At 46.4% G+C, this 16,360-nt stretch overlaps 1 protein-coding gene across 1 annotated transcript in view; it reads left to right on the forward strand.

Annotated features, from left to right (window-relative positions):
• GLDC (glycine decarboxylase) overlaps positions 1–16,360 on the forward strand; it is a 212,791-nt gene that overhangs the window by 145,151 nt on the left and 51,280 nt on the right. Inside the window, exons 17-18 of the mRNA XM_085633437.1 lie at positions 3,104–3,229; positions 6,210–6,359. Of these exons, the coding sequence (XP_085489563.1) occupies positions 3,104–3,229; positions 6,210–6,359 (276 nt within the window). The remainder of the gene's footprint in view (positions 1–3,103; positions 3,230–6,209; positions 6,360–16,360) is intronic.

The raw sequence follows: 16,360 nt of genomic DNA on the forward strand, positions 1-16,360 counted from the left end.
AACCCTGTGAATATATTTTTAAAGGGAGACCATCAAAATCCTCAATGCAGATGGAACTTCACAAGTGTTCGTAAAATCTGCAGTTTTTTTAAGCAGACTACGCTTTCACTCAGATTATTGCACCAAACAATATACCAATAGCAATAAAGAAAAGTCCTATTGTCCGTGCCCTCCAGAACTGAACATGCTCTTAAATATGGTCAAGTGACCTACGCTAAGAAGGTCCTTATTCTTTATGCAAACATTTACATCAAAGCACCTCTCGAACGTTAAAAGAAGCTTATTCCAGCAAAGGCCTTCTGACTAGTTCTCATTTTCGGAATTCCTATAAACTGAACCACATTCAACAGAGCTACACTTGTTGATCACTGTGGTCTGTCTGCACATAGTTCAATGAGCATTTTGGGACCAAGCCCAACCAAATGTTGGGCTTCTATATATCCTTTTAGACCTGGCATCTTTTGGCATGGTTTTTCCTGTCTTTGCTTCTGGCCTCCTTTTTTTGACTGTTGAACTTCTTTGTTGCTGGTTTTAGGACTCTGAGCACTTTACAACTGCTGTCCAGTGCTAAAGTGCATGTACTATGTGACTAAAACGTAGTGGCATTTGGTTTCTCCATGATTGGCGTTTTTGATTTACTAGTAAATCCCCAATACGGTACTCTACGTGTGCCCAGGGCCTCTGACTCAAATGCTACTAGTGGGTCACAGAACGGATTGTGCCACCCACATTAGTAGCCCTTCAAACCTGTCTCAGGCTTGCCACCGCAACACCGGTGTATGCAGTCTCTGGCTGCCCTGGCGACTTGGCAAGTCCATCTACGTGCCAGGCCCAAACCTTCTTTTATTATATGTAAGGCACCCTTGCGGTAGGCCCTAGATAATACCTTGGGCAGGGTGCAGTATATTTAAAAGGTAGAACATGTATGCATGGGTTTTAAATGTTCTGGCCGTGAACTGTTAAATTCCTGTTCACTATGGCAAGGCCTATGTCTCCCATATGTTCGCATTGGAGATGCCTGGTAATATCTTACAAGAGTATCTGCCAATTGGAGCAGATAGAAAATTGGAGTTTGGTGTCTCTGGACTCATAATTTAAACTTCTTTAACCCCTTCGATGCGGCGCTGATTCCCGCTCAGCGCTGACCGTTTCTTGCGCGGGCGTGGTCATGACGGAACGGTTCCCTCATGAGCACAGCTCAACCGACGCTCATGACGGAACCGTTCCGTAATGAGCACCGAAGGGGTTAAGTAAAGTTGGTTTTTAAATTGCAGGTCTGAAAATGCCTTTTTTCGAAAGTTAGCATTTTCTTACTTAACCATTTAGTGCCTCTGCCTATCCCTAGAATACACATCTGGATTGGATGACAGTTCGGCTTTGTGAATTCACTCTAGTCACACATTGGTAGCTGAGGTGTGCCCTGCATATCCTGATGGCCCATCACCAGGTTGATGAGCCTTCCTCATCTAGAGTGGTGGGAGAAGCTGAGACTTGCACCTGAATAGTGCTGTGCCTATTCTCTCACAAAGGAGTCTCCACCACATGTAGTGTCTGAAGCCAGAGCAAGGAAGGGTAGGGTCTTGTGCAATGAAAAGACCATTCTTTGAAGTCTCCCTAACTCAAAGGCTAAAATGGGTATAAGTACTGGACCTCTGACACCATATACTCGAACACTTCTGGACAGCTTGCTTTGTTCAGTTGGCCTACTGCTTCTGTCCTGGGAGTGAGATTACTGGACTTTGCTCTCTAAATTCTGCTTTCTAAGGTTCTCCAAGGTATTAAGTTGAGATTGCCTCCTGTTGGAAGTCTCAGGGCCACCAAATACTTCACCTGTGGAACCTGGGCTCCCTTGCTGGGAGTCCTACTTGCCAAGTGGTGCCAAATCCAGTTCAGGTGCCCTTGGAAGTGAGTTCCATGCTACAAGAAGAAACCGATGCCAAGCAACTCCGGATCAGGCGCCTGGCGCTAACTTTGGCACCATGCCGCTGTCTGCACCGAAGCAGTGGTCCCCACACGGTGCAACGACTGCGACTTACAACGCAGCCTCTGACTGCGCAGTGCCTCCGAAGGGCCGCCACTGCGGGAGTCTCACGTGCCGCACACCTGACATCCGTGACGCACTGCTCAGACTCTGGCACTGCAGCTGTGGCCCAGTGGTCCAACCGCTACACAGTACTCCCGAAGTCTCCCAGCTTGACCTCTGGCTTAATCATTGACCTTGCACAGCAGTAAGGAACCGAGGGTCATCTCAGCAACCGCCACATCCGCTCCCATGCACCCCTTTGACATTACTTACCCAGACTAGAGTGAAGGTTCCTACTTGGACAGGGTGTGAGCCCCTGCCAACTAGAGACTGTCTTTAACATGTCTTATGCATAAGAGTCCACCAGATTCAGGAAAGATCCAAAAACCCACCTGGTCTAATCTTTTACCTTTATTCATAAGTTTACCTCTTACAATTGCCTATTTTTGGGGATATGTCATTCAGATAGACTGTAATTCGAAATGAGGTCATACTTTTGGCTAAAACACCAAACCTCAGCAGAGGACCTGAGATGAATGTACTAAGTCATCCAAAGCTCCTAATCTGGTGAGGAGGCGAGTGAGTTTGTGGATTAATACATGTGCTTGTCAATTGACCTAATGCTTTGGTTTTTGCCCACTGAAAATGTTTATTTGGAGTTGATGACATACAGCAAAGGCTTCCCAACAGTGGCATACAGAAATGGCTCTCGTATGCCACCATGGTATGAGGGCCTACAAAGAACCCTTGCAGTGTTCATGATTATCTAGAAGGATCCAAACAAGTTGGATACTTAAGAGCTTAATAAAAGGAGTAACAGTGACGTGGGAAGGAACACGCTGGGACTTTGCTGGTTGTATCGTAGCTTTCGGTTGCACCTCATGTTGCAGAGGTACTTTTTATTCTAGAGAGTTTAATTTGAAACTATCTTCAAATGCTTCCATGTTGACTTTGTAACGTGCAAAATTACAATTGTTGCATGGATATATCATGCTTGTTACTTTGAATGCCTTAAATGCGCAGCGCAAGAGGTGATATTTAGACCCGCAGTTGATGTGACATGTTTGTGGTGAAATTTAGGTCTGCCTTATTCCTAAATCTGCTCATGGAACAAACCCGGCCAGTGCCCAGATGGCAGGCATGAAGATCCAACCTGTAGAAGTGGACAAGCATGGAAATATAGATGTTGCGCACCTGAAGGCCATGGCAAGTATTGTTGCTCTCCTGTAACTGATAACCAGTGCCTGCTGTCCTCATTTCTCTTCATCCCAATCAAAATGTAATGCAGCTAAGATGGAAATGCTTTAAACATTTTCTTGCTATTTTGAACTTTTCATTAGTCAAGCTTTCTTGCCATCTGTTCCCTTGTGTCATGTGATTACTGTATTCTCCTCTTTCAGTTACCCCTGGTATGTTTCTCCTTCAACTTATGTTAATACTGGTTTACCTTTTAAAAGATGTTGATGTAGTCCAAATATTAAGTCAGTTTGTTTTTAACTTGACTGTACTGCACATTGAAAGGTAGTTCATTACACTTGCATGCCAGTCACTAGCTGCTGTAGATTGTTTGGCTTCACCCTCTTTCCTTATTCCCCATTCATTCTTTACATGGCCCAGGGCCTTCATGCTATTTGGGGCTTGCCTTTGGAACGTTGTTCCTAAGGTGTGTGGGTTGGGGGGGGGGGGGGGGGGGGAATGGGAGTTAATTCAATAAAGCCACTGAAGACTGTCTTTACCATTAAAGTTGGAACCCTTGGCTCAAACTTATTAGCAACAGCTGCACTCTGCTGTTTGGCTTAAGCATTTGAGTTTGTTTGAGGATGTGTTCGTTTTTGACAATAGAGGCTTGTCGTTTTTGCACTCTCCTATGCACATTCTGCCTTTGAGTCTTCATTGTAATGGAAATAATGTCTCAGAAACAAAGACCTTGAGTGACTTCTCCACCTCCTCCAGTTTGGTGATAAAGTTCCTACGAGGCGGTTCAATTGGGAGAGAGGGGGGAGTTACAAGTCCTGCTTCTGTGTACATGGATAAGATGGCCCAACTAGGAATCCGTGTCCTCGGGAGTCTTACCCTTTCCATGCATCAAGCCTCTTCCTAGGGATGTCTGTGATTTTAATTTAAAATAGAAGAAAAGGGCTGGAGGTCCTTTATTCTACAAAAAGGAGTTTCTTCAATATACACAAAGGATAGCTGCATTTTACATCATCCAGCCAAATAAACCCGGATGAGTGGGTGCTTTAGGCAGGTGTCCTGGACCCTGGTCCCAGAGCAGCATTGAGGTATACTGAACTGATCACATCAAAGCTGCTGCAGATTCACTTGACCCTCATGAAGGGAGATGAAAAGGAGAAGGTGAGTAAACTGGTTGAGAAACAGAACACCAGGCATGTGGATCCCAAAGCAGGCCCCAACCTCTTCTTTTTTTAATTTCTCTGCATATCTGACACACATCTCAGTACTCTGACCACATGGAGGGTTAATAGCAGGTACAGGAGTTCGACTTTAACTACCATTTGGAGGATGTTAGCTTATGTATATTGTGCTAATCACGTGAGGGAACCCAGTCGCTTTGCAGAAGGTTTAGGCGGCTGTCTGCATGGTGAGGTTATTCAAAAAGCCAGGTCTTTAGATTCTTGCAGAATTTGAAAAGTGACGGAGGCTCGGATGTGGTGACGGAGGTTGTTCCATGCTTTAGGGAAGATGTAGGAGCAGACGCCACCTCTTGCTGTGGCTTTGTGTATGCCACGTATGTGTGCTAGTGGGAGTCTGGCTGAGTAGAGGTGCCTGGGAGGTAGGTGGAAATGTATGTTACTGTTGAGGTAGGCAGGACCCAGATTGTGTAATGCTTTGTGTGCGAGCATTTTGACCTGGGTGCGTTTGTGTATAGGGAGCCAGTGGAATTCTCTGAGATGTGGGTGCGGCGAGGTAGGTTGAGGATGCTCCTTGTTGTAGCATTTTGCATAATTTGGAACCAGTTAAGGAGTTTCTTGGCGATTCCTGCAGAGTGTTGCCTTAAACAAGTCTGCTGGTACTCATCCCATGGGTAACCGTTTTCAGTGTTTTCTGCTAGCTATTTGTTAATATTTTGCAGCATAGTCAGGATGTGAAAGGAGGTGGAGATTACTGTGTTTACTTAGACTGTCCTGTATAGCTTTAGCATCGGGGATGATTCCCAAATATCTGGCATGAGTAGACGCGGTTGGTGTGGGGCCTCCAGGTGGAGTCCCAAGCAAAAGATTTCCTTCCAAAGATCACTTCCAATGAAGAAACAGCCAGTACAACTCTGCTGTTACCAAGCATTGCCGTTACGTGGCCGTTACCACGCTTTTAACACTACCATGCATAACCTTTACAACGCATGCCTTTCTAATTAATTTTGTTATAAAGGCATGAATGGTAAAGGCATATGTGTTGTAAAATGTGTGTGTATAATTGTACGTTTTTAAAGGGTTTAGGGTGGGCATTATTTATGGGTGGCAATGGTATTTCTAGAGTTTAGGGTGGGTATGGGTTTTTGGATGGCAATTGTAATTTCAGGGTTTAGAGTGGGTATTGGTTGAGGGGTTGTGGGGTTTTAAAGATATGCATCTATGTATTTACTAAATATATAATCATGCATATTATGTATTTGTGCATGTGTAAGAATATTAAATACACACATATATAGTGTGTCAACAAGTGTTTGTACCTACCTGTGCATGTTTTACCATGCATATCTTCACCACTTAAATGTAAATACTTTACAGGAAAATATAAACCCTTTGCGTGTAATTGTATGTGTATGTATATGTATATATAGATATATATATATTTTTTTTTTTTAATAGTTTATACTTGCCTGTAAAATATTTTAGTGAAACCTTTACCACGCATATGCCTTGACTTTGCTTTTACAGCATTATTTGTTGTAAAGGCAATGTGTGGTAACGGCATTCGCACTGCAACGGCTTCCGTTACAACTGAATATGTGGGTTGTCATAAATCCCTTCCAATGCACTGAAGCTGCAGAAGAGGCTGCTCTGTGTCTATTCTAAGTGATAGTCCCTTAAAGTGAGGTAAAGCAGCAACATTACCAAAAATAGCAAAGGCCTGTCCCATCCGCAAACCAATATTCTCCATCTCGGCAGGCCACAGAACATGCTTGTGATGTACATTCATTTGATATTTCGATTCTGTCTCATAGGTTGACAAATACAAAGAAAACTTGGCAGCCATTATGATAACCTATCCATCCACCAACGGCGTGTTCGAAGAAGATATCAGCGATGTCTGCGATCTCATTCACAGACACGGTGGCCAGGTCTACTTGGATGGAGCAAACATGAATGCTCAGGTGGGGATTGTTTTCCTCCTACAGACATAACTTTGTGGAGTTGGGTTTGAGTTGAGTGGTGTGCATCATGGGATTGTATTGATTTTGAGCTTCTGTTGATGGAGTTGATGGGAGCTACTGCTTCTAAGCTATTTTTAACAAAAGTTAATTCATTATATAAATCATTGAAACCTACTCTTGCTAGTCTGTGTGCAAGTTAAGTGAGATGATGTTCCACAAATGTACAGGAATGATTTGAGAAATTGACATGTATGTCCTTCCATTTACTTTTTAGCCCTCTGTTTAAACCCAGACCCCGCGTCCTGTCAGTTTAAGAGGAAATTTTGATTTATCTCTGAGGTTTAACAGAGTATGAACACAGCTAAGGTATTTAATTTGCCCGTATCGCAGAGAACAGTCCTCCACTTCTGAGTTTTTCTTTAAACTAACTCATGGAAGTTGTATTCCTGGGTGACATTAGTTGAGGCATTTGAACTGACACACCTGAAAAAGGTGAACTGTAAAAGTAAAGCCGAGGATAGGGGCCTTGCCTCCTTGGTCTGCGCCACCTGGTGCCTATATGCCTGGACACGCTGCAGTTTAATGTATGCTGCGCTTCTTCGGACTAACATTCGAGGTTGTGTAGGAAACAAATCAGTTTGTTTTGCGAGCTTTTGAATCTGGGTCACAGACAGATTTGAGTTTAACTGCGTTAAGCTCTGTGTTCCCAGGCAGAGTGACCCCTTTAGTGCTGTGCGAGTATCTGGATATTTCATTGTGCTTGACTGAAATCAAGTAAGCAGATTTGAAGTGAAATATAGAAATTGCACACAGCCTTCAAATCCTTTCTCTTGTATTTAAATACCCTTTTAAAATATTACTATTAAATCCAAATTCTGTATCTTTGCATTCACCCACTCCAGTTTCAAAATGGGCACCTTATCTTTAAGAATAGAATAACCTTCTATGAGCTTCTTAATTAACTCTACGCTATATAAAAACTTGTGTTGAAAGGAAGCGCTACATTTTTGGCAAATACCCCATGTGGCCACAAAAAGGTCTCAAATTAAAATGGAGTTTAAAAGCTTTATCATGCACTCCCAGCTCAGTAGGAAACTGATCATTTACCACAACTCTCTCCACCCTTATATACCGATGTATATTTATAACAAGCCAACATGTCACCAAGACCACCTCGCAGCGCTGTGGCTGGGAAGGTGCAACGGAGCACCATGTCATCCCTCCCACCCCCGTAAATCATGCTTCTGAAGCTCAAAAGAAACTAGTTGTCGCGTAAATTTAGGGTTTGTTCCCAAATGGTACAAAGTGAATAGCCAATGTTACGTGGTCAAGCACCTGATACGCAACTAAAAAATTGGCACTTTTTTTGAGTAAAGTGTGTTTTAATGCTGCACTGCTACAATATGGCAAGGTTCAACTTTGCGTCAATGGTTGTGTAAATGCGTAGAATGAGCTGCGCTAGTCTATGGTCCCAATTGATGTAGGCAACAGGCCTTTTCAACCGCAGTACCAGACCCCCTCTCTCAATCCAATGAGGCTGCTGTGGCCACCGCACTTGGCTCATCTGTGATTCCACTATTCGATGCAGACTGGCAGTGAGAAGGGGCGCTGCTGGAAAGTGAAGACCATGATCTCATCACAAATGATTCCATCTGCCTGAGCAATGTCCTATCAAAAAAACATGTTCGAGGCATATGAGCTGCAGATTGTACACTTAGCATAGGTCGCCATCTGGTGTTGGGCCCGGATGTTTGCAGTTTGTTTTTCTTCTTGGACCGTCTTTGGAAGTCACGAGTTTGGTGACTCCTCCTTCGGTCCGTACTGCGCATGGGCTTCGGCTCCATCCTCAGATTGTTTTTTTCCGCCATCGGGCTCGGATGTGATACTTCGTGCTCCGGCTTCGAACTTCTACGGTTCCAGCCTCGACGGAAAATCCTCGATTCTTCGAGTTCCTCATCATCTTCATCTCTCGAAGCGGCACTTTTTCCATCCCGTACATCGACACCGGCCTTCGGGCCCTCCGCGACTCCGGTCCCGGCCGATGGAAAGGACTCCGTTTAAAAAGTGCCCAAAATGTGGGTCTAAATTTCCCCACACCGACCTCCATCAGGTGTGTAACCTTTGCCTCTCTCCAGAACACGAGGCTCGAGACTGCCCCGCCTGCAAGTCTTTTCGATCGAAGAAAACGATCCGAGATCGAAGGGCTCGACGCACCATGGCGCACTCATCCTCGACAGCTCCACCGGACATCTTCGGAGACGACGCCGAAGCTTCGGGGCAGACACACACCGAACTGGGAGAAGACATCGTCAGCGCTTCCGAGGCCGACGACTCCGACCGGGAGGACGTAACACCAGGACAGCGGGCCGTGAGTACAATACCCCCTCCCAGCCCCGCACCGAAAACCAAAGAGACTCCGGTTACTCCCTCGCCTGCCGGCCTGGGCAAAACCAAAACCAAAGCCTCGATCACCCCACCTTCGGGCCCGGTGTCGAAGCACTCAAAGTCTCACGGCAGCTCGGGATCGAGCCAGCCGACGCCCGGTGCCGATAAACACCACTCAGCACCGAAGCCTGCAAAATCCAGCTCGACTCCGAAACCACCGGTGCCGAAGCCTGGACACTCGGCGCCGACCAAACACAAACAGAAATCGGTCGGCACCGACGCTCCGGCGCCGAAACAGCATTCGACGCCGAAACACACGGAGACCTCCAAAAAGCATGGCGTACACAGAACATCGAAACCTCCGGTTCCGAAATCGCCGGTGCCGACAGACGACTCGGCGCCATTGGCTCTGTTTACACCAGACCCTTTACAAAAGACTTTGTCCAGAGATCCAAAGACTGGCCTTTTGACTGTGATTACTAAGAAGCGTCGCCTTGAGGCTCCGGCTCCTCCTCCTCCACCCAAAAAGAGGGACTCAGCTACTTCTCCCCTTAGAGTACCCTCCCCACTGCCACCCCCCCTCCCACCACCACCCCCTCCACCTTTACCTCACTACGATCCGGCCCCATCCCCAGATCCGGATGACGGGGACCCGGACAATGACCCAGGGGACGCCCCAATGGATTCCACTCCACCAGGGACCCCAGATCCATGGGAGGATTATAATAACCCTGATATACCCAATGTACCTCAAGACGACCTATACCCATCAAGGCCGTCTCCTCCAGAGGACTCCTTAGGGTTTCACCATTTAGTGCAGAGAGCAGCACACTACCATGGGGTGGACATGCACACTGAACCAGTGGAAGAAAACTTCCTACTGGATACATTTGATTTACAAGATCGTTCCACTGCTATTTTACCCATGCTTAAGGGTGTCACCAAGCACGCTACAGAGGTATTCAAACACCCTGTCAGAGCCAGAGTACTAAACCCTAGAATAGAGAAGAAGTACAAGGCGGCACCCACAGACCCTGCATACATCAAGGGCCCTGCTCCTCTAGATTCCCTAGTTGTCTCCACAGCTAGAAAACGGGCTAACTCCCAATCCTCAGGAGATGCCCCACCACCAGACAAGGAATCTAAACTTCTGGACGCGTCTGGTAAGCGCACCGCCTACCAGGCTGCAAACATGTGGCGCATTGCAAATACACAAGCACTGCTTGCGCGATATGATAGAGCACACTATGATGAATTAGAGGCTCTTATGCAGCACCTTCCAGAGAAATACAAACGCCAAGCTCATGACCTGATACAGGAGGGCAAACTAATCACAAACACCTCCATTAAGTGTGCCCTCGATGCAGCAGACACTGCTTCTAGAGCCATAAACACCAGTGTCCTGCTTCGCCGCCATGCCTGGCTCAGGATATCAGGGTTCAAGCCTGAGGTCCAGACATCAATACTTAATCACACCTTTGACCAGCAAACACTCTTTGGCCCAAAGGTAGACGAAGCGCTCGAAAAAATGAAGAAAGATACAGACACAGCGAAGTCTATGGGAGCGCTCCAGACCCAAGCCTCTAAGCGTTCCTTTCGACGCTCGTCCTTTCGTGGCACAGGTAGAGGCTCCTCCACCGATAATGCCTCTACCTCCTACAAATCCCCTCCTCAAAATACCTTTTCAAAGGGCAACCAAAGAGGTGGTTACAGAGGCAACAACAATAAGGGCAGGGGCAAAACCAACAATACCCGTTCTGCCACCCCACCCGCACAATGACTCCCCTTCGCTCCCCCCAGACCATTCCACTCCGGTCGGGGGCAGACTACAAGATTTTATCCACGTATGGGAGTCCATAACATCGGACAAATGGGTGACCCAAATCATTCGGTCAGGGTACTGCCTCGAGCTAACATCTACCCCACCCAATATCCCACCAAGGCACCGTCCAATGTCCCAAGAGCATTCCACACTGCTCAAACAAGAGGTACTCTCGCTCCTCCAGAAACACGCTATAGAGCAGGTACCCGACAATCAACGAAATCTAGGGGTCTACTCCCTATATTTCTTAATCCCAAAGAAAGACGAGACCCTCAGACCCATTCTGGATCTCCGGCCTCTAAATGCCTACATACATTCAGACCACTTTCACATGGTCACCTTACAACAAGTCCTCCCACTCCTCTGCCAGGGAGACTTTCTCACAACACTGGATCTGAAAGACGCGTACTTTCACATTCCAATACACCCCTCTCACAGGAAATACCTCAGGTTCGTGGTGGACGGGCAACATTACCAATTCAAGGTTCTCCCCTTCGGGGTCACCACTGCACCACGGGTGTTTACCAAATGCCTAGCAGTAGTAGCAGCACACCTCAGACGTCAACATGTTCACGTCTTCCCTTACTTAGACGACTGGCTCATAAAAGCCGCGTCCTACCACCAATGCGTGCAACATACAAACAGCACCATCCAACTGCTTCATCAGCTAGGCTTCACGGTGAACTACCAAAAGTCCCACCTCATACCATCTCACACAAAGCAATATCTCGGGGCCACCATAGACACCTCAAAAGGTATTGCCTATCCAAACTCAGCCAGAATCACAAGCATTCTAGCCTTACGCAAAATATTCCTTCCTCAACACTCTCTACCAGCAAGAGTGTTTATGAAGCTCATAGGGATGATGGCGTCTTGCATCTTCATAGTGCCCCATGCAAGACTCCACATGCGTCCACTTCAGGAGTGCCTAGCACAACAGTGGAACCAGGCCCAGGGTCAGCTGACGGATCTGGTGTTGGTGGACGGCCGCACACATCACTCTCTGCAGTGGTGGAACACCACAAACCTTTCCAAGGGACGGCCGTTCCTGGACCCGGTTCCCCAAGTGACTCTAACAGCGGACGCATCGCTCTCCGGCTGGGGAGCGCACCTCTTACACCTCACAATGCAAGGTCTATGGACGCCACAGCAAAAAACGCTCCACATCAACCATCTGGAGCTTTTGGCGATCTTTCTAGCCCTAAAATCTTTCCAAAGCCAGATTTCAGGCAAAGCAGTCCTCATTCGCACAGACAACATGACTGCGATGTATTATATACAGAAACAGGGGGGGACACACTCTCCCCAGCTCTCCCGCTTAGCCCAGAGCATATGGAGATGGGCAATTCCCCAAAACATTTTTCTCCTGGCACAACATGTTCCAGGCGTACAAAACACCATAGCAGATCTGCTCAGCAGACAGACTCAACAACTACACGAATGGGAACTGCATCCACAAGTTCTTCACCCATTCTTCCAACAGTGGGGGCATCCTCAAATAGACCTCTTCGCCACCCACGAAAACAAAAAATGCCCAAGCTTCGCCGCCAGATACCCACACCCATTGTCCAAGGGCAATGCGATATGGATGAACTGGTCAGGCAGATTTGCATACGCCTTTCCACCTCTCCCACTAATTCCATTAGTGGTCAGGAAACTACAACAGCACTCCCTCACACTCATTCTGGTAGCTCCGACGTGGGCCAGACAGCCGTGGTACACCACGCTACTACAACTATCAGTGGTACCACATCAAAAACTGCACCTTTCCCCATGCCTCCTAACCCAGAACCATGGAGAAATCAGGCACCCGGACCCAGCTCAGCTCAACCTGGCGATCTGGCTCCTGAAATCTTAGAATTCGGGTACCTTAACCTTCCCCCTGATTGCATGAACATCATCATGGAAGCCAGACGTCCTACCACTAGAGCATGCTATGCCGCAAAGTGGAAAACATTTGTAATGTACTGCCGTAACAATACAATCAACCCTCTAGATGCATCCATACAACACATCATATGCTATCTGCTCCATCTTCACAGGTGTAACCTGGCGTATTCATCCATACGCCTACACCTAGCAGCGATCGCTGCCTATCTACAAAACAGACAGCATTTGTCACTCTTCAGAGTGCCCGCTATTAAAGCCTTCATGGAAGGCCTTAAACGAGTAATTCCTCCCAGGGCACCACCCTCCCCTGTATGGAATCTAAATTTGGTCCTTACACGACTAATGGGTCCGCCCTTCGAACCAATGCACAAATGTGAGCTACAATTTCTCACCTGGAAAACAGCTTTCCTTGTAGCTATCACTTCCCTTAGAAGGGTTGGTGAAATACAAGCGTTCACCATACAGGAACCTTACATACAAATGCATCACAGCAAGGTCATACTTCGAACTAATCCGAAGTTCCTGCCCAAAGTCATTACCCCCTTCCACCTCAATCAATCAGTGGAATTACCTGTCTTCTTTTCGCAACCCCAATCTGTTGCGGAAAGGGCCTTACACACACTAGATGTGAAAAGAGCGTTGCTTTATTACATACAAAGAACGCAACCCTTCAGGAAGACCAAACAGTTGTTCGTCTCCTTTTCTCCACCACATAAAGGCAACCCCATCTCAAAATCAGGGATAGCTAGGTGGATTGTAAAATGCATACAAATTTGCTATCAGAAGGCAAAGAGAACATTATCTGTTCCCCCTAAAGCCCACTCTACAAGAAAGTTAGGGGCTTCTATGGCTTTTCTAGGGAATATACCCTTAGATGACATATGCAAGGCAGCCACATGGTCTACACCGCACACATTCACAAAACACTACTGTGTAGATGTGCACTCCCAGCAGCAAGCTAGGGTGGGCCAGGCTGTACTAAAAACACTCTTTCAAACAGCTGCAACGGATACCGGTGGTCGCCGCTAAGGTTGGGTACTGCTATATAATCTATGCTAAGTGTACAATCTGCAGCTCATATGCCTCGAACGGAATATGCTACTTACCAGTATGCATCTGTTCTTGGCATGTAGAGCTGCAGAGTTGTACACGCCCACCCGCCTCCCCGGCTACCTGTATCCGTTCCAGTCCATCTTATTTAGATACAACACACATGGGTTTCTCACTGTTATTACTACGCTCCATCATTTCCCTGTTGGCGAAAAACAATCTGAGGATGGAGCCGAAGCCCATGCGCAGTACGGACCGAAGGAGGAGTCACCAAACTCGTGACTTCCAAAGACGGTCCAAGAAGAAAAACAAACTGCAAACATCCGGGCCCAACACCAGATGGCGACCTATGCTAAGTGTACAACTCTGCAGCTCTACATGCCAAGAACAGATGCATACTGGTAAGTAGCATATTCCTTTCCATTCCACACCAGCTGACCTCACTGGCAGTTGACTTCAAAGTATTGATTTTGTATACTTTGCTGGTTTTCCCTTAAATTGCTCTTTTTTTTATTTATAGCTTAGACTCCGTATGGTACGGGAGCATATTTAATTAGGCTCGGTATGGTTCAGGAGCGTATTCACTTGGGCTCGGTATGGTTCAGGAGCGTATTCACTTAGGCTCGGTATGGTTCAGGAGCGTATTCACTTCGGCTCGGTATGGTACAGGAGCGTATTCACTTCGGCTCGGTATGGTACAGGAGCGTATTCACTTCGGCTCGGTATGGTACAGGAGCGTATTCACTTCGGCTCGGTATGGTTCAGGAGCGTATTCACTTCGGCTCGGTATGGTACAGGAGCGTATTCACTTCGGCTCGGTATGGTACAGGAGCGTATTCACTTCGGCTCGGTATGGTACAGGAGCGTATTCACTTCGGCTCGGTATGGTACAGGAGCGTATTCACTTCGGCTCGGTATGGTACAGGAGCGTATTCACTTCGGCTCGGTATGGTACAGGAGCGTATTCACTTCGGCTCGGTATGGTACAGGAGCGTATTCACTTCGGCTCGGTATGGTACAGGAGCGTATTCACTTCGGCTCGGTATGGTACAGGAGCGTATTCACTTCGGCTCGGTATGGTACAGGAGCGTATTCACTTCGGCTCGGTATGGTACAGGAGCGTATTCACTTAGACTCTGTATGGTACGGTAGCATTTTCATACCTGTCTTTGTTACTAAAGATGCCTGGAAACAGAGTACTAACAGTTGTGCTGATTAGTTTAACCAGGTTCACAGCGGGTTTGGCTGTTAAAAGTTACTTGGGCACACTACTGGTTCTTAAAGTGCATTATGGGGTGACATATCTTGAGGGCATTGTTAGTCTCCTTAGAAGGGATTCCTCTAGAGATCTACTTTTAACAAATGTAAGACACTGCTAGACTTCCATGAATTTCATCCTTCCTCAGATTAAAAAGATTGCTTGCAAGACGCATCCTAGAATGTGGATCAAATTTTCTTTGTCCAATTGAGAGATTGCTGAATCTGCGACTGTAACAGAGTAGCAGGTTACTTGAATGGGTGAATGCATGTTTCAAGTAAATACAAGGATTTTTTTTACAATATTTTGTGCTCTTGTGGATTGTTTTGGAAAAAGTTAGAAGTTCTATGTGTGTGACCACGATTTATGGATTCCTAATTTGTCTACATTAATACATTTTTTTAAGGTATGACGTTGCACAGCTTTTCACTAAAACTGTTGTCCAGCGCAGAAAAATGTTACTTTGAATTTGGATCAAATCTATCAGTTTATCTGGCTGCATTTCTGGCCTGTCTTTCAACTCGAAAATATGCTATTGTTTTTACTGGGATAAGTGTGGGAAGAACTTATGTTCTGCACTTTCCTAGCATGTTGTGGCCTTCTTGATAGTGATAAAAGGGACTTCTGGTTCCTCTGTCCTTGTGAATGCTTGTGGCAATAGGTGGGGGAATTGGAACTAGGAAACTGAAATCCGGTAATGCATCAACAGCTTTGGTAGAAAAACTCTGCACAAGCACCTGCATGAAGGTAGCAACCCAGCAAGGACCTCCCCAAAAAGGGGCACAGGATCAACTGGAATCAAGCGAGAAGAGCGATATTACCAGGATTCACTGGCAACATGCAATGCAGAACATTGAAAGCTTCATGTTATGCTCTCACTTCACTTAACTAGGAAGACGTTGGAATTGTTCCGAAATTGAGAATAGTGAGTTGTCATGTTAGGAAAGGAGCCACTCCCATACCATGTCACAAGTCTGAACCGTGCTGTTCTGCAGTAGCATGTCAACTAGGATATACTTTAACTTACAAGGAAGCAGCACCTGGGATGAGTGAGGCTCATACTGGTAGGCCACGGATAGCCCGAAGCGGGTTGCAGTGGGCTGTACATGACTGGAGGCCACATGCTGGCAGAAGCAGGAGGGCAGGAAACTGCTCTGACACCAGGACTAAAACATCATTTGATATGTTAAGGCCGTAATAGTAGCTTTTTATCATTTGTCAATTGGACTGTTTTGTGGGAGGGGTCAATATAAAAATAAATTCCCCTCACCCAAATTACCCTTTTGCATGGCATTCTTGAGGGTTTTTTGTCGATATAGAATTAACCGAAGTCTGTATGTACTCTTATTTTAGAAATACCTTGGGAAGGGATTTTTTTTTCTCCCATGGCAGATGGTTGGCCGCAAGTCTACGAGGAGGCAATGAGAAGTCCTTGTAGGCTCTGCTGAGTCATAGTCTTGGACACGTTAATGTTTCAGAAAAACTATAAAATTGAGTGACCTTGGAATCTCTCGCGTCTGAGAACAATGCACGCACAGATGTATTTGCATGTAAAATGGATAGAACTTATTTGGCGAAACGCATGATTTGCCGGTT

Source organism: Triturus cristatus, chromosome 2_1, assembly GCF_964204655.1.
Source record: "Triturus cristatus chromosome 2_1, aTriCri1.1, whole genome shotgun sequence".
Classification (NCBI taxonomy): Eukaryota; Metazoa; Chordata; class Amphibia; order Caudata; family Salamandridae; genus Triturus; species Triturus cristatus.